Source organism: Cavia porcellus, unplaced genomic scaffold (genome assembly GCF_034190915.1).
Source record: "Cavia porcellus strain 051 isolate PalLab524CR breed Dunkin Hartley unplaced genomic scaffold, mCavPor4.1 scaffold_18, whole genome shotgun sequence".
NCBI lineage: Eukaryota > Metazoa > Chordata > Mammalia > Rodentia > Caviidae > Cavia > Cavia porcellus.
In genome coordinates this window covers 37,379,157-37,406,763 of record NW_026947501.1, presented here as the reverse complement: position 1 = coordinate 37,406,763, position 27,607 = coordinate 37,379,157, and the positions used below count along the sequence as shown (strand labels likewise).

Genomic DNA, 27,607 nt, shown 5'->3' with positions numbered 1-27,607 from the left:
TCATACCCTGACTTGCACAGGGCCCTGTGGTACCCTTTGAAACTGCCTTCTCGCTCCCTAGCTTCAAGTGTCCACAAAGCTCCATGTGGTACAGGACTGATCCCCTCCCTGCGGCTCTGCTGTAAGTGGTGGAACGCTGCAGAGGAGGGGCCTCGGTGGAAGGAGCCAGGTCCCAGGGGCAAGCCCTGGAAATGGACACTGGGACCTTGGCTCCTTCCTTTCCCTGCTGCCAAGGTGGACCAGACCTCTACTACATGTTGTCACCATGCAGACTGTGCTCAAAGTAAGAGGGCCCAGTGACCACAGGCTGAAACCTGTGTAACCGTGAGCCAAAATAAACCCTGCCTCCTCCTTCTGATGTGTGACACTGGGGCTTGAACCACACCAGGCAGGCACTCTACCCACTCACAGCCCCAGCCCTTTTATTAAGGCTTTGAGTCTCTGTTGCCCAAGCTGGCCTCAAACTTTCTAACCTGCTTCTTTGACTTTGCAAGCAGCTGACATCATCACAGGCATGGGCTACCACACTTGGCTCCTTCCTGCCTTTTAAACTGATTATTTCAGGTGTTTTGTCACAGGGACAGAAAGCTGACTAACACACATTCCCCTCTGTTTAATTTTGAAACTATTATTTCTAGATCTGTATTTAATTTTAATTTTTCCTTATCTCTTTTTATATTGTGGCAACACTGCTATCAACAAAGAGAATCAGCAGAGAGTACTATATACAGGGACACAGGTACTCAAAGGAAAAGAAAAGATGTCCCTGGTCAATACACCAGCTCCCATGAGGCAACTGCACAAAGGAGGTAAAAAATTTAGTGAATGCTTAAGTGAAAAAGAAATGATCAGAGTAAAAGGCACACCGCTATTAATTCCCTCAAGTTACCCCTCATGCTGACTACACTTACACTTGGCAATATCTTTTATTATAATAAATTAAAAAACAAAAACAAAACCTATTTTTCGATCGCACCATACACGCCCACTGGCCGCCCTACTCTCAGAGCAGGAAGGGCACGCAGCATCCCGTTCTCGAGGATGCGAACCTGAGCAGAGCTGGAGCACCCCCACAGGACGCTTTACCCACGACCCATGCTGTGGGAACAATCTATGCACCTCATTGGTACACCTCAGGGAATGCCTATTTTTCTCTACTGGTAACAAAAAAGCCAAAATATATTTAGTATGTTACACTATTTCACTGTAAGAACATCTAATTCTTTAACATGAAACAAGTGGCAAGTTTACCAGCATAATATTTCTTTTGTAAGAAAATGATAGTACCCATTAAATGATAGACTTGTTTACATTCTTTGAGACTTAAGCTACTTAAAATTAGTTGCACATTAGGTATTAATCAATTATTATACGCACAAGACTGTCAGGTGCATGTGATAGTTGAGGATAAATACATTAAGAAAAAAAAAAGAACAGTATTTCCTTATACAACAAAGAGTATAAACCAAAAACCCATAATCCATTTGTCCTCTGGTAAAGGCTGAATGCTTTCTCCCAAAATCAAATAAAGGAAGAAAGTACATTTTCTTCAGAAATCTAACCAGCATAGATGAAAGACATCCAGATGGAAAGGGAGAATTAAAATGAGCCCAATACATTTTTGGCGGACTTGACCTTATTCTATCAAAATCCTAAGAAACCTACTAAAAACCTATCCAAGCTAATAATTTCAGTAACAGTGCAAGATACAAGATATGCATACAAAACTCAGCTGGGCACAGTAGCACATCTCTGCACTGCTAGTGCTCAAAAGGCTGGAAGAGGAACAACCTGGGCTACAACATAAGTATAAGGCTGACCTTGACTACATGGGGAGGCCCTGTCTCAAAAAACGGAAAAAAACAAAAATCAATTACTTTTCTATACACTTACAATAAATCTACAAACAAACAAACAAACAAAAAAACTTTGTGTATAATAGAAAAAAATGAATATTAAGACTACATTTAACAGAAATAGTACATAACTTTCACTGATAGTTATATAATTGTTGTCAAAAGAATTAAAGACCTAAAAATCAGTGGGAAAATAGCCTATGCTCATGAATCATCAGATTTAGTATTATTATTATTCATTCTGGAGCTGGGTGTTGTGACCCACACATGTAACCCCAGTGCTCAGGAGGCTGAGGCAGGAGGATCCATGAGGTTCAAAGCTAGAGCTACAAAGTAAATTCAAAGCCAGTCTGAATGGCATTGTGAAAGCCTGTCTCAAAAGGAGTGGGGGAGAGTCGGGGTGGTGGTTATTGAGATGGGGCTTGCAATATATAGTGCAGGCTGGCCTCAAACCTGAGTGGTACGACTAAGGTATGGGCCACTATGCCCTGCAGATTTATTTTTATTAAGATGGCAATACTCTCCAAGCTCTCTATTGACTCCACATGCAGTTAATTCTAACTGGATGAAAGGTCTAAATGCAAACACTAAAACTATAAAGTTCTTACAAGACATAGGTTTAAATCTTTGTGGCCTTAGGTTTGGTGGCAGTTTTCTAGATATGACAACAAAAGCACTCAACAAACAAAGAACTTTTGTGTTAAAAAATACACGATTCTGGAAGTGAAAAGACAACAGGAAGGGAGGAAATGTCTGCAAACCATTCACTTGTTAAGGAACCTGTGTACAGAATATCTAGAGAATTATTACAACCTAGTAATAAAGGCACATTACATAATTTGTTAGAATGGGCAAAAGATGTGAACAGACATTTCCTCAAAGAGGACACATGATTGGCCAATGAACACAATGATTATACCATTAATCATCAGAGAAATGCAAACCAAACCACTGGACACACACTCAATACTCACAAGGAGGGCTATAATAAAAGACAGTAATAACTCTGTTGGCGGAATAAGAAACACTGTGGCTTTTTAAACAGATGGTCCGTGTCCTCTACGAGGTGCACAAGGGCCCTGCTTTCTGGTGGACAGCCCGAGAGCGGGTGCCCGGGAGCAGCCAGCAAGAACAGCTGGACTCTGTCCCATGTGTACTGTGTCAGAACTTGTCAGCTGTGTATATTTTGTAATGTGTTTCATAAAAAGTAAAGGATGACTGACAGAAACAATAGTTAGAATGTAAAAGTCAGCTTCATTTTCTTTTTAATGAATAGGAAGCCTCACCCACACCACCCGGATGTTTCAGAACTCTTCCCCTTCACAGATACACACAAAACTGCGAAGGGTCGTTGTTGCCGTCTGCGCTGAATACTCACCAAAATCTACCCTCGTTAATATGCACTGCATGGGGTGGTCAGTTGTATGCCTTGTCGTTGTTGCACCACTTTCATAACACGATGCACAAAGATCGTAGTCGTAGCAAATTAAACACTTATATCTGCGACCTCGAAAATTTCCTTTTAAACATGCATCACAGCTGACACCTATAAAAAAAAGACATCTCTTTAATTAGTAGCTGTGAAAGGCCACTCTCCGTTTCATTTGCATAAATGTTTAAGGGTTTCATTTAATACTACACATCCTTCCCAAAGTGACTAACAATGACAAGTGACGCGGGGAGGATTCCCCCAAGTGTAGCGGCATGGATGCTCAGTGGGGCAGAGTCACGCTCCTAACGGAAATAACTTGAAATGTTTGATCAAGTGGAAAAAGTGCCTTGTGAAAGGCCTTGATAGTTTAGAAAGGGTAAAAACTGAGGGAAACAGGAACTAGCACCTGAAAGCACAGAGCAGGGCTTTCAGACAAAGCACACTTGGCAAACCAGGTAAAAATCTGAGTTTAGATTTCCACCATGCTGCAGGGCACTGGACAGGAAGCAAAGACCGAAGCAGTGGTTTCCTCGGAGAGCCGCGCCCAGAGCCCCCTCGGTGCACAGTGAGCTACACATGCCGTGTAGGGAGCGCACACACCGTCCTCCGAAGCTTTCCCACCCCACCTGCAGGTGAAGGCAGAATGAGAACAAAGTAAAAACTCCCCAAAGGTCAGAACTACACGCGGTCTTTGTATAGGCCATGAGCCCAAAATCTACAACATGGCTCTCAAAAACCCAAGCAAAGGATTCAGAGTGGTCATAAATGAGTCTCACCATCAAGCATTTCACAGGAACAAACATGCAAAGAATGAGTACACTTTATGCCATTAAATAAAAACCCAAAGCAGCATGAGAAGGAACTAGCAGAAGCAGCGAAATGTGACTGTCGGCGTTCATGATCGGAACTCGATACTAAGAATAATGCCAGCACTCCGGGGGCCAAGGAGGAGGCTCACATTCAAGACTGGCCTGGCTTACACAGCAAGACCCTGGCTCCAAACAAAAAATAAAATACAACAAAAGGCAGTTGAAGAACTTCAAGATGTTAAAAAAACACTTCAATAAAACTCTAATAGTCTAATACTAGGAAAATCTTTTTTTAAAAATATGCTGCCAAAGCAAGCATGAAAAAAGCTTTTTAATCACACATATATGCTTTTTTATGCAGAAAACCTGAGTGATAAGTATGACATATATAACAGGCAAAATCTGGTATTCAGAAGCTGGATGTGGTGATGCACACCTACAACCCTAGCGCTCCACAGGCTAAGGCAGGAGGGTCACTGCAGCTACAAAGTGAGTTCAAGGTCAGCCTGAATTACAGAGCAATACCCAGTCTGTCTGTCTCTCCTCTCTAACCAAATCCAATCCAACCAAACCAAGGAACCCAACCCAACAAACTAACAAAGCAGTATTCACAACACTTTAGGAAGTCTAATAAAGGAAAATGACCAACATACAATAAAAAAGTGAGTAAACCAACAACATACAATACACAAACGGCCAATAAACACATGAAAAGATGCCTACTTTAATTAGTCATCAAAGAGGTGCAAAGAAAGCCACCACAAGCTTTTGTTTTACATCCAGCAGAACCCCTAAAGTCAAATAATGTCCAGTGTCAGTGGCAATGAGCAGCCATAGGAAAACCTCAGCTGTGAGGAGGGAGGGCAAGGCTGTGTTGGGCAGAGCAGCCCTGGCAGAGTCCGCTGCCCTCTCCACAGCTCCCTCTGCAGGCCACGCGACGCCCAGCTCCTGGGACTCCGCAGGGGACAGCAGTACAAAAGCAAAGAGGCAGAGAGGAGGAAGCGCCATGCAGACAAATTAAGCACGGGCACTGGGGATTTAGCTGGGCGGTGTAAGTGTCTGCCTGACAACTGTGAGGTCCTGAGTTCGATTCCTCACACACACACACACACAAACCCCACAATAAACAAGGACAGGGGAGCATGTAGGTGAATAAACCTTGACTTAAAAAGTTGACATGTAAGCAGAAATATGAACTATTTCAAAGTGAACTTATTCAAAACAGCACCCAAACATGACGATGCTTTAAGCGCAACACTGAAACCTGCTGGAGCACTGGGAACAAGAACCTGTCAGCTTCGGGGCCAGGAGTAGCCTCAACTGTGAGCACTGATTTCCCCGGGTGCGGCCCTCTGAGACTCCCCTTGCAGTGGGGGCGCTTCCAGGCCGGTGGAATGAGCAAGCTGAGGGGACAGCGTGGGATGCCGCGGAACACTGCAGCACCGGCAAGAAGACGCTGACCATTCCTGGCCCACACGCTTTTGGGAATCATCTAAACTATTCACTTAAGGCACAGTCGCAGGCTTCACTTGCAACCAGTAACTGTTACCCTTTAACAAACAGACCTTTCTCTTTTTTTTGAGACAGAATCTCAGTATGTAGTTCATGCTGGCCTTGAACTCACAGTGATCCTTCTGCCTCAGTCTCGCGAACGCTGGGTTTACAGAGTGCCTGGTTCTTTCTTTCTCCCTTCCTTTATTCTTCCAGTGCTGAGTGGAACCCAGGGACTCACATGTGATAGACAAGAGCTATACCACTGGCCCACATCCCACCCTGCTAAGAAGCTTTTGAGCTGGAGGGTAGCTCAGTGTCAAGCTCACGCCTAGTACAGGTGAGCTACTGGTTTAATCCCCAGCACTGTTCCTCCCCGTAAAAGTTTAGGTTTTGGGGCTGGGGATTTAGCTCAGCGGCATGAGCACCTGCCTTGCAAGCAGGCAGTCGTGAGTTCAATCCCCGGTACCGATAAAAAGGAAAAAGACAAAAAAAAAAAAAAAAAAAAGTTTAGGTTTTATGGACCAATACAATATATATCCTGCAAAACTGAGTGAGCCAGACATTTACTAGCGTAGGAGATGGTAGCTAGCAGAAGTCTCACCACAGGTGATGCTGGCATATTTGTGATCCTTTCCCCAATCACACTCACTGAGGGAGTGAGACAGATGAGGATGCAAATGAACACAGTGTAATTTCAGTCTGACAATGACACAGACCCTAAATGGAAAGATTACAGTGTATCTGAGGCCTCTATGCAAAAAAGCCACACCTGAACACACTCACATGCCCAGCATTTACCTTGTATGAAGTTCCTTCTGGGAAACAAATACATAAAAAAGCCAGGAACACAAGTCAGTGAAACAGTAGCTTTGGTGGGAACCGGAAAAGTCACTGAAATACTATGCATGCCTTTCCTTTTTTCTTTTTACTTATTTTTGAGACAGAGTCTTGCTATATGTCCAGGCTGGCCTTGAACTCACTACGCACTCAGGCTACCCTCAAACTCGGTGCTCCTCCCGCCTCAGCCTCCAAGTACTGGGATTACAGGCATAAGCCACTATGCCTGGCTTCTTTTATTTAATTTGTTTTGATTGTACAGGTCTGCAGTACATAATGTTACACTCCTTGTGTAGAGTTGATGCAGGTACGTAACACATCTTAATTACTTTTTATCCCCTTTCCCTCCCTTCTTCCCCCTGCTCTAGATTACCTTCCTATTTGAGCAAGATCTTTTGCCCTACTTCTATCTCTTACTCTGCTCTTTATTTAGAGGAGAAACCATGTGCTATTTAAGCTTGTGTGTCTGATTTCTTTCACTTAATATTAAGGTTTCAACATGCATCCATTTTCCTACAAATCACTCAAATTTACTTTTCTTTATGGTTGAGTAGTGTTCCGTTGTGTGCAAATATAGCAAGTTTTTATATGTATTTTTTATAGCATTTTAAAGGGAGAAACCCGTGTGATAATGTCAGGCTTTGCCAAGGCTCAGGCACCCTCCAAGTGCAACTTCCCAAAAAGGTTATTTATCATGCGTGTTATACAATAACACTGAGAACTGCACAGAGAACTGTACAGTGGTATCTCAGTTCACAAACCCTTCTGTTTGAGAACAATTTGGCTTGCAAATAGAAGAGCTAGGCAAAATTTCATTTTTGTTTTCAAACCCTGCACCACATGATGAACAGGTTGGGAGCTACCTTTTCCAGAACTGTGGAATGAATTCAGTTCATGAACTGAGGTACCACTGGTATTACTAAAATAAATTTATGATGACAAATGTAGTTCCCAAGAAGTGGCTCTTTACATTTAAGCACTAAGTTATGCAAAGATGAACATGAAACCAATTTTTAAAATGAACTACAGTAACTCAGTGAAAAGCTGCCACAATTATTTTGCTTACAGAAGATGGCTGAAGGATTATTTTCAGAAGTGAAATTGCTAAAGAAATCTAAACCACATTTTACAATGTTTCATAAGGTGGGAGTACAAATCAAGAGTGGAAAATCACCCCTTCTAGTTAAGCATCACAGGGGTGAGATACGGTGGTACACGCCTGTAATCCTAGCACTCAGGAGGCCAATGAAGGAGGATCACGTGTTCAAGGCCAGCCTGCACGTGGAATATGTACTGAAATCCTGTCAAAAACAGACAGAGAGAGACACAGAGAGACAAGTCATACAAACAAGCATGTAACTTTAGGGGCTACTTTGAAAAAAAAAAAAGTATTTCTTTTTAAACTGGACATAGAATGGTGCATGTCTATAATCCTAGCTCTCAGAAAGCTAAAGCAAGAGGATCTCCAAGAGTTCAAGGCCAGCCTGGAGCACATAATGAGTTCAAGGCAATCTGAACCACACAATGAGACCCTGTCTCAAAAAAAAAAAAAAGCACTTATTTTTAGAATTAGGAACAGAGAAAAAAAATCTATTAAATATACCTAATTATTTAATTTTTCAAATCTATGCTATGTTTCGAAGGAAGAGCTTTGAGGAAAATGATATCTCTGTGTCACAGGAGAAGACCTGCAATTCAGCATCAGAGTGCACACCAGCAACCCCAGCCACATGGGAAGCTGAGACAGGAGGATTCCGAGTCTGTGAGTCTAGCTTGTGCAATTCAGCAAGACCTTGTTTCAAAATAAAATTTTAAAAAGGCCAGGGATGTATTCAGTATTCCCTGGGTTTGATTACATATCATGGGGGCAGAGAGGAGGCCCATACATAGCTGAAGAGATTCCAGGAGCAGGAAAAGGGAAATGTTAAAGTCAGGAGACAAGAGCAAGATCTAGAAGAGAGCCCGTGACTCAGAACATCAAAGCTGTAAAACAGGGCAAACTCACTACGCAGGCTTCACAGTGTGTGTCCTTCCCACTTAGTTTTCTTGTCTGAAACAGATACGTTCACCCAGCAATTCCAACTCTTTCTGGACTAGAATCAGCTTGCTACCTTCCTCACCCCTATCTTGCTATGAGATCCAGGATGACCTTGAACTCCCTGCAGCCTGGGCTGGTCTCCAACCTCCAACCCTCCTGTCTCAGCATCCATCCATCTTTTCTGAATTAATTGAATAAGCACTATTCACACTAAGGCACAGGGGTAAATACAAACATTTGCTGGAGGGGATCAGAAATGCAGCTCAGGAAAAGCACTTGGTTAACAAGCAGAAGGCCAGAGGGTTCGGCACCTCACACCATCGAAAAAGCAGGGGAAAGATAGAAAAAATGTTTTGAAATTTTTCTGGGCATACAGTAGTGAATAAAAGTCTTTGCTACATAGAGCTCACAACTTAGTAAGTGGTATTAGCAGTAACTTCCTTCATTACTCATTCAATGCCAGATGATTTACATATATTACTTTAACAACCTTCACAAAGTCATGAGATAGGTGAAAAAGTATGATACAAATTATTATTATTATCATCACTAGTATTATTTTTAGACAGGGTCTTGCTATGCAGTCCAGGGTGGCCTTGAATTCACTATGTAGCCCAGGCTGGCTTGATCTCACAGCTTCAACTCCTCCTGCCTCAGCCTCCCAAATGCTGGGATTACAAGGGTGCATCACTGCACCTGGTGAAAACTTTTTAAGAACAACTGATTCCAACCAGCTCAAATCCATCCAACAAAGCAAATGAAAAGAAAGGCTTCATATTATATTTAAGAACTTTCTTAGGCACTTTGTCAAAGAAGAAAGTTTAATCAATCTCTAAAAGTTTTCAGAGTGGAGGAAGCTGGTTCATTTTGAACAACTGCCTGATCTGCATCTGTCACTATCTCAGTGACAGTGGCCTTGCACTCCTAAGGGAGCTTTCGGAGTCTGACCATAAAATGAAGTAAGAGGGATACACAGTGATTAGACTGGTGCAAGGATTTAGCGAATACCTATTGAATGAAGGATGTGAGTGAAAAGAGAGGAGGACAGGAAGAGCAAAACGGGAAGGGCTGTGCAGGCCGCCCAGAGGTACAGCACCTGCTGGGCATGTACAAGGACTCAGCTCCATCCTCAGCACCGCCAAAAGAATAGAGTGAGGAGGGAAAGATGGGGATGCGTGCACATCCGTAATACATTTTGATACAAGAATGACGGACGAGAGGGAAAAAGAAGGGGCTGAACAGCAGGTATGCAAAAGCTGCGCGCTAAGCACTTCTAGGAGTCGGCCACCAGGAGGCAGCACCAGCCTAGGCAGTGGCACTGCAAGTTGCCGAGAGGTGATGAGGGAGGGCAGCTGCTGCGGAAGGGGGTTTCTTAATGTTGGTTAACTGCCGTTTTTTATAGTTAACACTTTTTTAATGAAAAAAATACAACTATTATTTTCAGGGCTGAAAAGCAGCTCAATGGAGGCTGTGAGTTCTATCCTCAAGGCCACAAAACAAAAAGGAAATTAAAATCACACCATACATATGTGCAACTCACTTTCATTACTTCCTTGAGTGCTGGAGAGAAATTAGCCCTTGGTTTAGAAGATCTGACGGCCCACGTCTGAGGCCAGAGCAAGCTTGGTTCTACGCTCTAGCTCAACCAAAAGACTAGAGCCTTTAGGGAAGGTGCTAATTTTTATGTAAATATCTAGTGATTGCATGAGCATTTTGCAGAAATTTGTAAAGGAGAATACTAATAAGAAATACGTTGAATTTCAAATCTGTAGGGATATTTTGGGGAAAAAAACACTTAAAAACTCAGCCACTGGATTCTTGTTCTTTTACAGAACTCCACTCACTCCACTCCACTCCTAACTCACTCCAAAGGCACACAGGAAGTAAGTGGAAAACCAGTGGTTAAGACAAAAAGTTATGGGCGAGGGAGAGGGGAGGGGAACAGAAAATGATCAAGATAGGATATGCCAGTCCATAAGTAGTAATTCTGCAAAACAAATGTAAGTACCCAGACCTAGACCATTTAAAAAGCAATCGAAGAAAGAGTTATCTGCTAAAACATCTCTTTTGAGAACACTCTGCCTTTGTTTTAGAAGTGCATGTCTTTAGGGTTTGCTCAGTGGCATCTGTTTAATGCCCCAGGTGGGTAAGGCACCCAGCAGAACAGTCCCAGACCCCACAGCAGACGCTGCGCCGCACCCCGTCCCAGCCTCATCAACAGCGCCCTGTCTTGAGCAGCCTCGCAAGAAGCTCATCTTCAAAACTCTGAAATACAATGTCCATGTTCCCACTGAGAGCAGTTATTCTAAATTCGCCTTCAAAACTCGCCCAGGACAAGAAGTCACCTCCTCTCTTCTAGACTAAGCAATTTAAAATCTAACAAGCCCTCCCGAAGCCTCCCCTCAACTGTTGCGTTACTTTTCTTGTCTGCTCCAGTTCCGTTACAGACTTCAAACTGAGGGACCTACACAGACAAACTGGACAAGACTGAGAGAAACTTACATAAAGTACAGGATAGAAAGAAGTTGCTCAACTGACCTGCATTTTCATCAGCAAGTGGAAAAAAAGAAAGCAAAAAGGAAAACCAGGCCCTCTGCACTGCAGAGCTGCCTCAGGCCACCCACAAGCCTCCCTTCTCCGGGACCTCTGTTGCTCTTTATGTTTCTAAGTGCCAAGCTGCTGTTCTCTACCCTGTTCCCCGATGCTAGGTCCACATTCTGTCCCTCTCCTGGTTGCCCAAGGCTATGCAACAATGGAAGGCACATTCTCCATTATAACCACTGGGGAGGACGAGGGAGACTGTGACCAGCACCACACACAAATGCTACTTAACTGCACAAGCCTCTCCCAGCCCAAAAGTTAAGAAACCATGGTCTTAAAATCTGCCAACACAGTTATTCAGACTCTGTGGACAGCCATTTTCTGGACTATGTTCACGCAATGGGTGGCCCAGAGGGAGAGAGAAGGTCCGAGAATAGGTCGGCGCCCCTCAAGCAGCAGAGGGGTTCTGGGCCTGGTGTCTCTGGGTCCCCTGATCATCAGCCAGCTGCAACCCACTGAGACCAAGTACAGCTGTGCAGAGATGGGCCAGAAGGCCTCTGCCCGCCTGCCTCCCTGGTAGCCATAGCGTGTCTCTTTGTCTAGCAAAGGAAACCTCATCAGGACTGTCCCATGCAGTAACGGTCACTAAAATGCGTGGCAGCCCCCAGGCCTAGCGGTAGTGTTAACCCACTAGCAAAAGGCACACCAAGCAAGCAGCCAGCTCTCAGTGTCCACACAGTGTCCTCCAAATGGGGACCCCAGGGGCTGGTGCAGGACAAGTACCTGAGCCTGAAACACCTACTTCTTAAATGAATGATCCAGAAACAAGGAAGGGACACACTAGAAGGACATGGAAGGAACCTTTTCCACTGTCCAAACTGGAAACAATTTGAGCATCAAAATAAATACAAATAACAGGTTATAATCTACGGTGTAACACAGCGATCTAGGAGTCCACAATGATATAAGTAAATAAACCAGGGAGAAACAAACATGAAAAAAATTTCTTTACAGTAGACACAGTTAAACAGAACTTGGATTCCAACTCCTGTTTCACTAGAATCCAGTACAGTAGCCACCAGCTATGTGTTAAATATAAGTTATTAAAATCAAATAAAATGTAAAACTCAGTTCCTCAGTGGCATCGGTCACATTATGGGTACCCTGGAACTTGTGGGTGCTGCCCTGGATGTTGTGCCCCGTACGACAGCACCGAGACATGAGCCACACATCTGTGAACGGAAGGCCTCAGAGTCTCGGGTGAATCTGCAAAGTCTTAAAAAATTTATAATGGAATAAAAAAAGAATTTGACAAGGGTAAGGAGAATACAAAATACTGATACAAGTTTAGAAGCTGGAAAACACAAGTAACTGAATGAGGAGAACGGAAAGAACGGATCCAGTACGGGCACAAGCGCGAGAGAAGCAGCCATGTCCACTGCAAAGCCAACGGGCGCCTCGGCCGCGCAGCACTGGGTGCCACAGCACTGGCTTCACCACGGAGATGACCACAGGATGCTCTCTCGGCACCACCAGGTGCTAAGTTGCTTCTCCCAAACTGCACTCTATTTGAAGGGGAAAACAGTTTACTTGGAAAAGAGGATTAAACACAGGGTTTATGACCAAGAATCAGTGGTCACCGACACAGAAATAAGGTACATTGTTCAGTGAAAACAGAGGGATTAGGTAACTAGGGGAGGGATGAGAAGGGGAAGGAAAGGAAGAGCAGGGCAGGGAAGGGGAAGAAGGGAAGGGGAGAGGAAGAGGAGGAAAAGGGAGGATGACGAGAACAAAAAGGAGACAGAAAACAGAACACAAGAGAAAAAACTGGAGCACCAGTTTAAGAGCTTCTATACTCTGACAGTAAGAAAATAACAACATAACTCAAGAAAACTTCCTGGGAGAGCATGAATCTGAAATGCCCTCAGAGCATTCCACACAAAGAATTGAAAAGACCAGGGCCGGGTGTGACCCCAGCTCCTTGGGAGGCTGTCAGGAGGACTGCAGCTTGACGATGGCCTAGACAATTTAGTGAGACCTTGTGAAAGTTTAAAAAAAGGAAGGAGTAGACCAGGCTAGTGGTGCACACATGTAACCCCAGCACTTGAGAGGTTGGGGCAGGAAAGTCACATAAGTTCAAAGCCATTCGGGCTACACAGGGAGTTCAAGGTCAGCCTAAACTACACAGTGAGGCCCCGTCTCAAGAAACAAAATAAAATATATTAAAATTTTAAGGGGGAGGGCTGCCATTATACACCAGCCATGAGTCAGAAGAGCAGCATGAAAAAGATTCTGTTTGCTTTCAGAGACAGACACAGGAAAGGAGAAAGATCAAGGACTTTGTTTTAGGCAGAGTATGGTAATTCACACCTGTAATTCAAGCACTCTGGAGGCCGAGGCAGGAGGACCACTGTGAATTCAAGCCATCCCGGGCTACACAGCAAGACGCTATCTCAAAAAGATTAAAAACAACCAAACAAAACCCCTTGTTTTCAACACTAAAAGGTAACACACCAACATCATCAACACCCTGAGAAGTTACCACCGTGTGAAGAAAGTAGAACGACTTTTCAGACATTAACCTTTCCCTGGAAACACACAAGTCTTACCTACAAGAACAGCGAGAGAGTAAGAACCAGAAAGCAGGCGATTCAGTCTAGGGGAAGCAGTGCGGTCACAGGGAGGAGCACAGGGAGGGGAGACGCCCAGGATGACGGCCACGTGGCCACGAGGCAGCAAGGCTGCACCGGGCAGTGACACCACTCCAGAATCCCCCTGGAGGGGGCGGACGGCACCAGGCCCTGAGACCACAGTCCTGCTTCACACTGCCTGTCACAAAGCGAACGCGTCTTGTCCAGCTAACCAATTACAGAACATTACCGAACCCTAAAGCTCTCCCGAATTAACCACACCTGCCTGCTTCCCTGATGGAGCACGTCCAGGCACCAATACCCACTGACTCCCTCGGCGCCTGCAGCCAGCTGAGTACACACAGCACAGGGCGGACAGGCCAGCACGACACTCCGCCTTCTTGTTTGAGTTTTCTTACTGGGAAAAGTGTACAGCTCCTGGCCTACTCAGGGCCACAGCTTGTGCTGTTTGTGGGTTTTATGACTTAAAACATCCCCTAGTATAAAGCTCAAGTGCTGCCTGGTATCCCTAAGAGGGCCTGGACGAGCTTGGTTAGTGTCTTTCAACAGAAATACACAGGAAACAAGGCTACCTACAGCACTGCTGATGAAAAGGCTGTACAAGCAGAGGCCAGCGGGGCTCTACCCACCTACTCCCCCTACAGCAGAGACACTGCATTTACTAACCCAGTGTTTGTGTCAACTTTATGGAACACAACCACCATACCTGAAGAACTGACTATGCCTGCACTACTGCATAGAGTACTGCACACTTTCTTTCCAATCCGAGGGCAGAAGGGAGCCCAGGCATGGTGGGGTCCAGCTTCTTCCTGGTCTTGTCCGGCCTCACCCCTGTGCTGACGAAACCCTCCTCTGACGTCTGGAGACGTGGCTGGCTGAGGACGGCTTGCCCCAGGAAGCCTCCTGTGCTGTCTGCACCGACCTCACTCCAACCGTGGGCAAGCCCTGCACCCCATTACGACAGGCCTGACCTCCCAAGACTTCCTCCTGATCCAGTCTGGTCCAGGGATGTTTCTGGGGCTCCTCCAGAACTGCAGGGAGGCAGAAGAAAGCTCCTCCTCCCAGGAGCTTCAAGTCTCTGTGCAAGTGACCTCCTGTGCACTGCAGGGCTTGAGCTCCGAGCTCCGTGCTCCTGACCTGAACACCCTGAGGCTTAGGAAGAGGCATGTGAGGGTGAGGATACAGAGAATATAAGCGGATGAAGAAGACAAAGGTCCAGTCCATAGTGGTAAAGATGTCTGGGAGATATTTATTTCTTAACTGGAGTAGTGGGTGCACGGAGGTTTATTCTCTTTTTACTGAATATCTACCTTTTAAGTAGTCCTTTCAATTCAGGGCACACATCTCATACATGGAAATCCCATCCTCCAAGAAAATGAACGGCTGAATATATATCTCTAAAATGGCAAGTATTGTTTAATTGGTTTTAAAAAAAGACATAAATGTCTTAAAAGAAAGTGTGAGAGGCTATTTTTAATTCTTGGTGGGTGAGGCTAGCTGGGCTTCCTTTCTTCCTTCCTTTTTGGTTGAGACAGGGTCTCGCTGTGCAGCCCAGTGGGGCTCACCTTGAGACCCTCCTGTGGGATGGAATACAGCTGTGCACCACCTGACCGCCATGAAGTCTTTCTAAGAATATATTAGAATGACAGGGAAAGTATTTTGTAAATTTGATATTAAATATAAAAAAACCTCAATACTGTTAAAAAGTCCCGTCAACAAAGTTAAATGACAAGAGACAGGGAGAATTGTTTGCAACAAATATAACAAAAAAAAGAGTTGTTAAAAACAGAAAAAGAAAAAGGCAATAGAAAGGAGCAAGAACTAACAAACTGGTCAGGCAAGTGGTGGCCATGCGCTACTCCAGCTACCCAGGCTGCTGCAGGAGAACCAAGTCTGGAGCCGCCTTGGTAACCTCCTGAGGCCCTGTCTTAGAAAAGGATGAGAATGTGATTCAGCGGTACAGTGCTTGCTGAACATGTGCAAGGCCGTGTGCTCAATCCTGTATTGCAACGAACAGAAAAATGGGAAATGATAAAAAGCCAGGCATTACAACAACGAAAAGTACATTATTCACTCAAATACCTCCTTGAGGCTGGAGATGTAGCTCAGTGCCAAAGTACTTAACTAGCATGAGCAAGACCCTGGGGTTTGATCTCCACTACTGTAACAGACACACACAAACACACATACCCCACGCCCACAGAGCCTCCTTGGTAACGAAAGCATGCCAATTACCCTCCAAAATTTTCAAAATCATTCATAAAAAAGGTCCAATTCAACCAAGTTCGTGAGAACCCCAAAAGGTTCAACATGAACAGTAAAAAAAGTAACTAAGAATCCTATGAACGAAAAAGACAAAAAAAAAGAGAGAGAGGGGCTGGGGATTTAGCTCAGCGGCATAAGTGCCTGCCTTGCAAGCAGGCGGTCGTGAGTTCATCCCTGGTACGGATAAAAACGAAAAAGACAAAAAAAAAAAAAAAAAAAAAAAAGATTCCTATGAAGCACACTTGGCTTCCTTTCCTAGTGATGGAGCTGCCTGCCCCACCCAAAAAGTTCATTGTCTCTCACTGTCCAGAGCCCGTATGGGGTCAGTCCTGTCTGGGGTCAGTACTGAAGCAAAGGCGCTAAAGCCAACAAATAAGCAAGCTGAGGCTGCACTGACAAGCTGTGCAACTGTCATTCTCTCACACCTTACTCTCCTGAGAGCATATGTAAAGAACATTATTGCTATCTCATCTGAAGTGGGAAACAACTACAACATACTGACTTAATAACAAAGTGCCTAGAAACTATGTCTAAAAAATTATAAGGGCACAAGGGAGGTTCACCAGAAGGGCTGGGAGGGGCAATGGGAAGGGTGAGTGACAGCTGAGAGAACAAGCACATAGACAATGCATCCCAGTTAACTCAGGAGGACTGAGTTCAAAAAGGGAGGCGCCAAATGCAACACCATATCCTAAGATGCTGCTAGGGAAAGAGTATCAGTGGGAAAACCATCCAGAGTAAGTTAGTAACAATGTATCAGTGCTGGCTTCTTTGTTCCTTAGGGTGCTGGGGTGGGGGGTGGGAGATGGTTTTCCCTCTTAGTTTTGACAAAGGTGCAAGGTTGGTATAAAATGTTAGCATTCAGGGAGACCAAGTAAGGAGTATTGTATATGGAAAATACTATCTCTACAACTTTTCTATAAATTCAAAGTTATTTAAAAAGAAAAAATTTTAAGAAAACAAGCAAACAGAGCTGGGCATGGTGGCACGTGAGTGTAATCCCAGCATGCAGGAGGCCGGGGCAGAAAGACCACTGAGAGTGAAGCCAAGGCCAGTCTGAACTATACATCAAGACCTTGTTTCAAGGGGTGGGGGGAAATAGCAAGCAAAAGCAAAAGCAAACAGACAAGTACTTCAGTCAAAGCATGATTCGCTTACATTATGAATGAATTTCATCTGGATATTTCACGCGATGCTAAATTTTCGGTCAAATGAATTTACTAGGGCCATTAATATGTATCTTGAGGTCTGAAAACCATAATGGTAAAGAACAAAGCTAGCTGAAATACATCTATCAACACTAGGAAACATACAGTCTTGTACAAGGAGTAAATTGAAGTAAATTCTACTAGTTTAGGGGATCTCAAAGCCATCTGTAAGTACTCAAATCAGTCATTGTAGCTCTCAGAGGAGAGGTATCACTCCAAGGGTGCTACGGAACCCTTTGGCTGACTTTTTGGTACAAAGGTGATGGGCAGGGCTGCTACCAGTATTTGTTGGGGAAAAGGGCCAAAGATGCCAGGCATCTTGCGATGTGTTAAGTGTGAAATAAAGAGCTGTCCATGTGGTGCTAGCTTGTAATCCCAGCTACACAAGAGGCTGAGGCAGGTGAACCACAAGTTCAAGACCAGTACGGGCAATTTAGCAGTCTTCTTTTTTTCTTTTTATCGGTACCAGGGATTGAACTCACGACCGCCTGCTTGCAAGTCAGGTACTTATGCCGCTGAGCTAAATCCCCAGCCCCAACTTAGCAGTCTTGTCTCAAAATAAAAGCAAAGGGCTGGGCATTTGGCTCAGTATGTCTAGAAAGGTAGAGGGAGGGAACTGTCCAGTATCCACAGCCCTTTCCAAGTCTATCACTGGAGATGCAAGAAGGGTACTAAAAAAAATAAACAAAAACAAAACTTTTTAAATTATTTAAGCATAACATTTAATTCCACTTTCCATTCCAACACAAAACATTATTTACAGTGCTGGTGAACACTTTCCAGGTATGCCATTGTGGTGGTTAATTTTAAGTGTTAATCTGACTATACTGAGGAACATCTAAAAAACTGAATTCCATCTGGCTGCATCCAGGAGGGTGTCTTTCTGTGATGCTACGGTTTAAGTGCTGGGCCTCCTTGGACACAGCACTCTGGGGAGCTCCCTCTCAGTCTCTGCAGGGGTTTCTAGGGGAGCCTGATGGTAAGGAAGTGGATTGAAGGAGGGGTGCTGCCCATCAGCCTGGGGTCTAAATGGAATCAAAAGAGAAAGAAATCAACTTGCTCTCTCTTCGTCCACCACCTCACACTCTCCAGCTCAGAGACTGTGGAATCTGAACCACACCCTGCAACTTCCCCACCCTATTCTTAGGCCTTGGCCCTCAGAGAGGACCTGCAGGGTTCTGGGATTCCCTGGTTCTTGGACCTAGACTGGGTCAAGTTACCAGCATCCCTGGGGCTCCAGGCCAGTCACAGGTCTTCTCAGTCTACATCATCGTGTGAGCCAATACTAGTAAACCCCTCTCATATGTCTATAAACACAGCCTCTTGGTTCTGTCACTGAAGAACCCTGACTCATACAGCCACTAGCTAGAAACCGAGAAAATTATTTTGCTCAATTTAGAGCCTACCAAAACCTGTTTACCATTCCTCTCCCCAAAAATCTGACAACAGTTGTTTGTAGTACTACAACATACCTGTATCAGTTATAGCTACACCTTCCAAATAGGTAATACAGATTTCCAAAGTCTATTAAATCAAAAGTGACACATAGCAGAGTTCTTGCTAAGTTTTATTTTAAAAATCTGCAAAGTAACTCCATCACTAGAGAGGCTCAGGCAGGAGGATTCTAAGTATAAAACCAGCTAAAACCTACACAAAAAGACCCTGCCTCTAAACCGAACAAAACCAAACCAATCAGTCAGCAACAAAACACCAAAATAGTCACATCAATATCATTCTATTTGTATGCATTTTTGTGACATGACAAGCAGAAATCTATGTTATGAAGGTTGTTAAACTTATTTGTTGCAGGTTGCTACTTTTTTATTGTAATAATGTGCCCAGACTACCACACAGCTGTTACTATTTATTCTTTCAAACCACCATTTACTGTGCTCCACCTATCCAAGAGTGTCTGAGTTTATAGTTGTATGTAGGCAGGCAGTGGTAGATCTGCCAGGTTTCCTGTGAGACTACGTGACACTGCTCTGACTTCTCCAGGCTGGCTGGCTGTAACTCCCACATCAATTAAGATTTGCCTTTCTCGTCACATACAAGTAATTCTTTTTATTCATCCTAACAATTGCCATTCTAGTGTCTACTCACATTTCTAACTCTTACATTTTGGGGCACTTTTTAATATGGTCTTTTTAATCTCATTTCTTTTAAGTTCAAGCATTTATTAAAAGTAGATGCAGAGGGTCGGAGATGTAGCTCAGCGGCATAAACGCCTGCCTGACAAGCACCAGATCTTGAGTTTGATCTATGGTACCAAAGAAATAAAAGTAGATGCAGAAGCCAGGTGTGGTGGTGCATGTCTGCAATTCCAGCACTCTGGAAGCTGAGGTAGGAGGATCAGGAGTTCCAGGCTAGCTTGGGCTACACAGTGAGCAAGGCCAACCTGAATTACATAATGAGACCCTGTTTTTAAAAACCCAAAGTAGATGCAGGTACTCACTGTAATAGCTAAAGTCAAGAATATTAATTTTATTTTAGTACAATCAGCAAGTGTTAAAGTATTTGTTATAAAAATAATGAGGCTGAGTACTTGGGAGGCGGAAGCAGGAGAATTTCAAGTTTGCAACTTCAAATTGCAACCTGCGCAATTTATCAAGATTCTGTTAAACAAACAAACAAAAAAACAGCTGCAGATGTAAATAGAGCCTACAATGCATCAGGCCCTGGGTTCAATCCTCAACTCTACAAATAAATGAAGCATTGCCTCCAAACGGAGACTCACTTAACTCAGTAAATTTCACTAGTATTTCTTCAAAATATGGAGCACAACTGAAAATTATCAGCTCATACTGCAAATGGCTAGAGCATTATTTCATGAAACTTTTATTTAGTTTCCTTTTAGTGTGTTTTCTGGGTAACATAAAATGTATTTTTTGCTGTAGTTCAAGGTCAAGTAAGTAATCCCATAATTCCAGAGGCTGAGGCAGGAGGGTGGCCACAAGTTCAAGGCCAGACTATGCCATATAGTGAGTTCAAGGCCACACAGTGAGACCCTGCCTCAAATCACTTCCTGCCTCTAAAGCTCCTCAACCCCAAGACCTTTCAACGCTTGTAGATGAGGTACAGTAACTAAACTGACCATAGCTTAACAACTCTACTACAAGGTCCCTCACACTACCTGCTTCCTGCACAAAATGCTCTCCCACCCGGGTCTATTTACTCCATGACCAACTTCCCACCCCCCACACCCATCTACAGTATGTCCACCTCTTCTCCCTAAATTGAATGCTTTTACACTCCCCCTTCCTTCTGGAAGTCACCCTTCACCAAGCAAACCAGAAAATTATGAGCATGAGGAAGTCCAGAAGCCAGCAAAGGGATACGTGGTATGTTTATAATAAAACTAAAAGCATATAAGACATACATATAAGACAACTAAGAAGTATATGCCTATAATATATAAACTGTTTATAGCCTTATAACCTATACCAGTCAGGAAGAAATAATTCCAACAGGGGGAGGGAGGTACAAAAAAATTTTAAATGCACACTAATTTGTACCCTTGTTCTACAACCCTGTCAATTACTAAACTATCTTATTAATTCTAATAATGGAAAATATTGCCTACAGTTTTCTTTGAAATATAAATTCAGCAAAAAGAAGATGATTTTCCTTTCCTGTTTTGAAATGTTTGCTTTATTGGTTATTTGATTTTCCTTCTTTTATATATCCTGACCAGTGGTTCTCGATGTGGATGCTATTCCCTTCCAAAGGTATTATGAATATCTGGTGTCACAATGATCGTCATCTTGGCTCTCGAGCGGTCACTGCCCTGCAGTGTAATGGACAGCACTATGTAAAGAAGGACTCTCCCACCTTTCTTCCAGACTTTCAAATGGCTCAACAGAAAAACCTGCATATAATTTATTGAACTCAGAAGCTAATTCAACTTTACATGTAGATACTGTACTCCTGCACGATACATATTGAAATTAACAGGAATATAATTGGAACATGACACCATCCATGTTCAAAAAGAAACGACATTGACAGAAACAGTCTGTGGTACCTAAATTGCCAATAAAACATACTTCTTCAAATACTTGTTGCTAAGAATTTGTATCTTGTTTTCTTCCTTCCTTTTTTCCCATTTATTTGGTGCTGGGGATGGAATTCAGCTCCATGCACATGCAAGACAAGTGTCTACTACTGAGCTGCATCTCCAGCTCCCTGAGCATTTATATGTTGAAAGATATTGTCTTATTATACATCATACCATTGTTTTCTTCTCATAGAACATTTTATTGATTTCTTTAAAGTATAACAGTGAGTTCAAGAAGAAATTCACTCAGCCATAAAGAATACACTTTAGATGTTTTTAGATAAATGGATGCAACTAGAGACCATACTCGTAAGTGAAATAAATCAGGCTCATATATGTATAAACATTGTATTTCTTCCTAGTGTGAGAAGCTGAGAGAATATATATGTGTGTGTATGTATGTGTGTATGATAGTTAAGATAGTTATACTTCTAATTTCTCCTAGTTCATTGAAAAGAAAAGTTTGCGCTAACACTATTTGGACAATTAGATACTTATACCTTGTGCTCTGAGTAACTAAAGATTATATGCAATGCGGGGCTGGGGATTTAGCTCAGCAGCATAAGCGCCTGCCTTGAAAGCAGGCAGTCATGAGTTCGATCCCTGGTACCGATAAAAACGAAAAAGACCAAAAAAAAAAAAAAAAAAAAAAAAAACAAGATTACATGCAATGTATTAACCATTGTTACCCTCTAGTTATCATGTTTTGAAATTGTTATTTTTTTCTTTAAAATAAAAAAAAAAATTTTTTTTTGTCTTTTTCCTTTTTATCAGTACCGGGGATCGAACTCACGACTGCCTGCTTGAAAGGCAGGCGCTTATGCCTCTGAGCTAAATCCCCAGCCCCCTTTAAAATAAAATTTTAAAAAAGAAGAAATTTAATGAATAAGCAGACAATAAGAATATCTTCAATCACTATGCAATAATCGATGCAGGCAGGGCACATCAGTGAACCCCAGGGGAGGGACACAGTGACACCTGAAGCCACTCAATCAAACATGATGGGTATCTCAGTGTGGTATAAAACATAAAGTATTCAGCACCTGTGAAATATTCTTACCAGACACAAAAACAAAAACAAAAACAAAAAAATGAACCTAAGTCAACCCCTGGAAATAAACACCATAAAAGTTCCAGAATATGGAAATCACTATCAAAGAAATTATCTAGTATTTCAAAACACACACGCAGCATTGGTAAAGAGGAAAGATTGTTACATTAGCACACTTAAAATCTATTTTTTTTCCGTAATGCTGGGGATCCAACCTAGGGCCTTGACGTAGGACTCTAAATACTGAGCTACATCCCTAACCCATAAATCTTTGGATAATTTCTTTAATAGCATTTTCCACATTTTGGATAACATTTATGAGATCAGTTTAATATAACTTTGCATGTTCCTAATTTTTAAAAATGGTATTCATTTCCAGGGTCTTGGTTCCGGTTAGTTAAGCTTCACTATCAACTTGACTGCCTTAGAACTCCACTGAGGAACTAGCGCCACACACCTGTGGGTCTGTCTGGGCTGGCCACAGAGGTGTGACTGTGAGGTCTGTCCACCGCCCTTCTTCCCTTCTCTGGCACTGTTCCTTTGCTCTGCTTCCAGGCTGCCATGCATTAAGCAGCTTTGCTCCACCGGCAATTTCTGGCTTGAAGCCTGCTAACCATGGACCACGTCCTCTCTAGCTGTGATCCAAACTCACCCAAAGGCCATTTCCTCCTTTGACTTGGTGTCAGGTAGTCTGGTGCAGCCAGGAGGAAGCTAATACAGAAAACTGGTACTGCACAGGGCATGACGACCTGCGTTCCCTGATTGCCAAGTCTGAGTGCAGGCTGGGCAATTTAGTGACTCAGCCCGATCTTGTCTCAAAAAATTAAATTAAATTTTAAAAAGTAAAGTAAAACGCGCTGGGTATGTAGTTCAATGCAAAAGTCCCGAGTCAATCACTAGTACCACTCCCACAAAACAAAACTGAAAGTTCTGAGACTGAGGTCACAGCTGTTACTACTCCTGACCATGTGTTTCAAAAACCTTTGAAACTGGTTTGCTGGAGTTTGCAAAGCTTTGGAGACAAGACTAGAAAAGTCTTAGAATATAGAAAGCAGTCTTCTGGGTGATTCTGGTTGGTGCTCTGGAGACCAAAATACTGATTAAGAATGTGGACAGAAAAAGACCAAGTTCCTGAGTTTCCAGATTGGAACCTTACTGGGAACTGGTCTAGAGACCACAAGAGTTACATTTGGGCAAAGAACTTGTATACATTTGCATTGTGTCTTGAGACTTTATGGAAGGCACAATTTAAGAGCAGTGAACTAACTGACCTGGCAGAGGAAATTTTAAAGTAGCTGAATGTTTGAACTGTGGCATGGGTACTGCTGGCTTGTTTCAGTCAGAATTAGAGTAATAACTGGGAGCAATAAAGGAGAGCAAAAGATTTTTGAAAAGCTTAAATTTTGACTAGAAGGTAACTATATGTGAAATTGAGGCCACAGAAGGTGTGTTTGCTGAAAAGGGTAAAGCCATCAAAACAAAACAAAACACAACACAACACAACAGTATTCTAAATGAGGACAAAGAAAAAGATGCCTTGACAGTATCTCAGGAATCAGAAAGACTCACTGCAGACTGAAGGGTTTGCAAAAAGTATAAACCTTTCACTTGAGCAGTATACCTGCTGGCACTCTGCTCCAGAAAGGCTGCCTAGGGAATTGGTTCCCTGGGATTCATTTCACTGTGCTAAGCCATCCAGGGACTCAGAGGCCACTTAGCCAATAACCAAGTGGGCCTGGTGATTGCTCCAGCTGGCAGCAGACCATACTGCCATCTGAAGACACTGCATGCACACTGCAAGAGTTGTGGGGCCATGGAGAAGTACAGAGATTTCAAAAAAAGGCCTGGGAGGCCTGACAATGTGTCCCTTAAAATTATATGGAGCTGGGGTATGCATGTGTGCGCAGCAGACACTGCAGAAACCCAGAGGTGCCAGGAGCATGGAAGGTCTGCCACGGAAAGCCACAGGCAGTGAGAAGAGCCAGCTCAAGAGAGGCCATGTGGGCTGCAACCAGCAAGGTGAGGGTGGGGCTAAGCTCCCTGGAACTCACATCTGACCAGCTCGCACTCAGGATGCCAGCTACAGCACATCATGTTTCTCCTGCTAGGTTTTGGTCTTGCTTTGGTCTGATTCTTTCTATCCTCTTATCCTCCCTTTTGACATGAAAATATTTACCTTGAACCTTTCACACTGGAAATAACATATTCCCATCTGCTTGAGCCATTGGTGGAACATGCTTGTACCATTAGATAGGACTGTCCAGTACTGCACATTGGGACAGTCACGCATGTACCCCACCTGTGGTTCACAGCTGCTTGGAAGGCATTTGAATCACAGCCCCAACTATGAACATACTGAGTAACTTGCTTTTTAAATTTCTCAGAGGTTCACAGCTGTTTGCCTTGAGTCTCAGAGGAGACCTGGACTTTTGAGACTTTAAGTAAAGATTACTGTGAATTTTTTTGGTTGCCTGTACAATGACTGTATCATGGTAGGTGGGTTATGAATTTATTCTTGTCTTTATTTGGAGATTAAGCATACAAGGAGATGTGTTTGGGTGTCAAGATAACTGGGGGTAAAATATGACAGTTAAGTTTAACTGTCAACTTCATTGGCTTGGACACCACCTGAGGCAGGGGGTCCCCAAGGCCTAGGTCACATACTAGTCCACCATGGCCTATTAGGAACTGAGTTGCACAGCAGGAGGTGAGCAGGGGGCAACCAAACAAGGCTTCATCTGTGTTATCAGCCACTGTACACTCCTTTGAATCGTCCAGAAACCAACCATACTCCCCCACCCCCACATGTTTTTTCCCACAAAGTTGGTTCATGGTACCAAAAGGGCTGGACACCAATAGCCTAGGGCAGTGGTGGCAAACCTCCGGCGTGCGTGCTGTGGTGGGCTGCGCCACTGAAATCTTTGAAAGCTTCACTGTTACTGGTCTGGGGGATTAACAGAGGACATTCCTGAATGTGTATGGCTGAATCATGGGGGAGCACCCTGGTTCTGCCCTTCCTCCCTGGCACTGCTCCCTGCTGCCACAGCTAAGCAGCCTTGTTCCACCATGACCTGCTGCCCTGATGTTTCTCATAGGAGCCAGGCAATCATGGATTGAACCCTCTGAAAGTGTGAGCCAAAGCAAAAAATAAACCATTTTCTTCCTTAAATTGTGGCATCAGGTATTTGGTCCCAGTGACATGAAAGTAACCAACATGCTAGCCAAAAAAAGTCAAAACTTGATGTGCTTAGTCTTGGGTCCTAATCACCACTCTTCCATGGGCTTTTTCCTTAGAGAAACTTTTCTCCTGATCATTCGCAAAGCCACTCTTATATTTTCCTGACTTAGCTATGTTTGGTTGGTTAGCTAGCTGTTTTGCAGCACTGTGATTGAACACAGAGTCTTTGCACTATGCTACATCTCCAGCCCCTTTCATTTTCAGAAAAGGCCTCATTTCTCTAGGTGGCCCAAGCAGGGCTTGAACTTGCAATCTTTCTGCCTCAGCCTCCCAGAGTGCTGGGTTTACAGTTGTGTTACGTAGCACCACACACAGTTCTTACCTATGTTCTTAAATGAGGTGTGATTAAACAGTATGGTGCATGATGTTCAAATTTAAAAAGAAAATTATAGTAAAAGACACATTGCTATATAAACCCCCTCAAAATACTTTCCTTCACTTTTTCACTTTGAAACAGACAGACAGGCAGACGGGATAAATGTATTCAAAGCAAGGAGTATTTTGAGCGACATCCATAGCAACATGTCTTCCCTGTAACTTATAAACATCCACTGTATTTTCTGATCATGCCACTTGTCAGGAAAGTGTGTGCTTCTACTCCATTTATACAAATTCTTTCTCCACAAAGCGTACTCAAACTGCCTTCTCAGCTCCCTGGCCTTCATTTGAACACATTCTGAACTCATACAAGTCAGAAAAGGAAGAGACTATTCATATCTCTCACTGCTTATTTTATTTTTTTGGTACAGGGGATGGAACTCACAGCTCACGCCTGACAGATAGGCGCCGTGCTGCTGAGCTATATCCCCAGCCCTGTACTATTATTTTCAATACATAAGTTTGTAAGTAGTGCTGCTTTCACATGTCTTTCCCCACTAAAATGCAAATCCCTGCTGGGCAGGAACTGTATCTTATAAAAGGAAATATACCTTATACATTATTAACACTCAAATTATATGTAAAGTCTCCACAAAGAGTAAGTATGCGAGGTAGCACTACATATATTAACTAGGTTGACTGATACATTCCACAATGCATACCTTAGTTTGAACCAAAGATGTCTTGAAAGGCTCTTATGTTCAGAGGTGAGGTGAGGCTTTTGGAAGGTGACCGGACCATGCGGACACCTGCCCCATCAACAGATAAAAGTGCAGAGGAGTGCCCAGGTGTTGGGAGGTGTGGAGAAGGGTCACTGGAGGCACAGCCTGGAAGGCTACACTATCATCTCCCGGTCCCTGCCTCGTTCTCTCTGCTTCCCAGCTGCCATGAGGTGAAAAACCCTCCTCCGACACGCCCTTCCACTATGCTTCCGCCTTGGAGCTAGCCAACCACAGACAGAAACCTCTGGAACACAAGCCAAAATAAACCTTTTCTTTTACCTTGTACCAGTTCTTATTTATTGTGGTGCTGGGGACTGAACCCAGGGCCTCAGGCATGTTAAGCAGGCTTTGTACCACTGAGCTACATCCCAAGCCCTCTCCTTTAACTTGTGTATGTTAAGTATTTTGTCCAAGTGATAAAAAGCTGATTAATATGCTACATGTGATAAATACATAAAATATATTAATTCAAAAATACATATAAATTTAAAATGTATTAATTTAAAAATACATATAAAGTTTAAAATTATATGTGAAGTATTAAGGAAATACAACTATTTTCTGTATTAAAGATGAAAATGGTACATGGCCATGGTTGCACATGTCTGTAATCCCAATACTTGGCAGCTGAGGCAGGAGGACTGCCAAGTTCGAGGCCAGCCTTGAACATAGTGAGACTGTTTCAAACAAACAAAACAAAGAAAATGTTGAAGATGCTAATAATAATAACCAAAACAAGGACTTACTTACTATGTGCCAGGCACTACTCTAAACATTTGATTTATAATAAGAATCAAATACAACCAGCCTCTAAGATTGATAAGCATTGTGCCTATTTCATAAAATGATGTACAGAAAGATAAATAACATTCCAAAGTCACAATACGTAACTAAGCCTGGGATAGAACCAGGCAATCTAGCTCCCAAATTTCATTCCTAACTTTATCATTCAGCAACTGAGGAAAACTTCCACAATAAACAGAAGGACTATTATAGATGCCTCAAAGTCTGTAAAAACTAATAAATTCTC

At 43.2% G+C, this 27,607-nt stretch overlaps 1 protein-coding gene across 1 annotated transcript in view; it reads right to left on the bottom strand.

The window, feature by feature from the left end:
* Positions 1–27,607, bottom strand: part of Kcmf1 (potassium channel modulatory factor 1) — a 74,016-nt gene that overhangs the window by 25,048 nt on the left and 21,361 nt on the right. Inside the window, exon 2 of the mRNA XM_063229648.1 lies at positions 3,235–3,402. Coding sequence (XP_063085718.1) covers positions 3,235–3,402 — 168 coding nt within the window. The remainder of the gene's footprint in view (positions 1–3,234; positions 3,403–27,607) is intronic.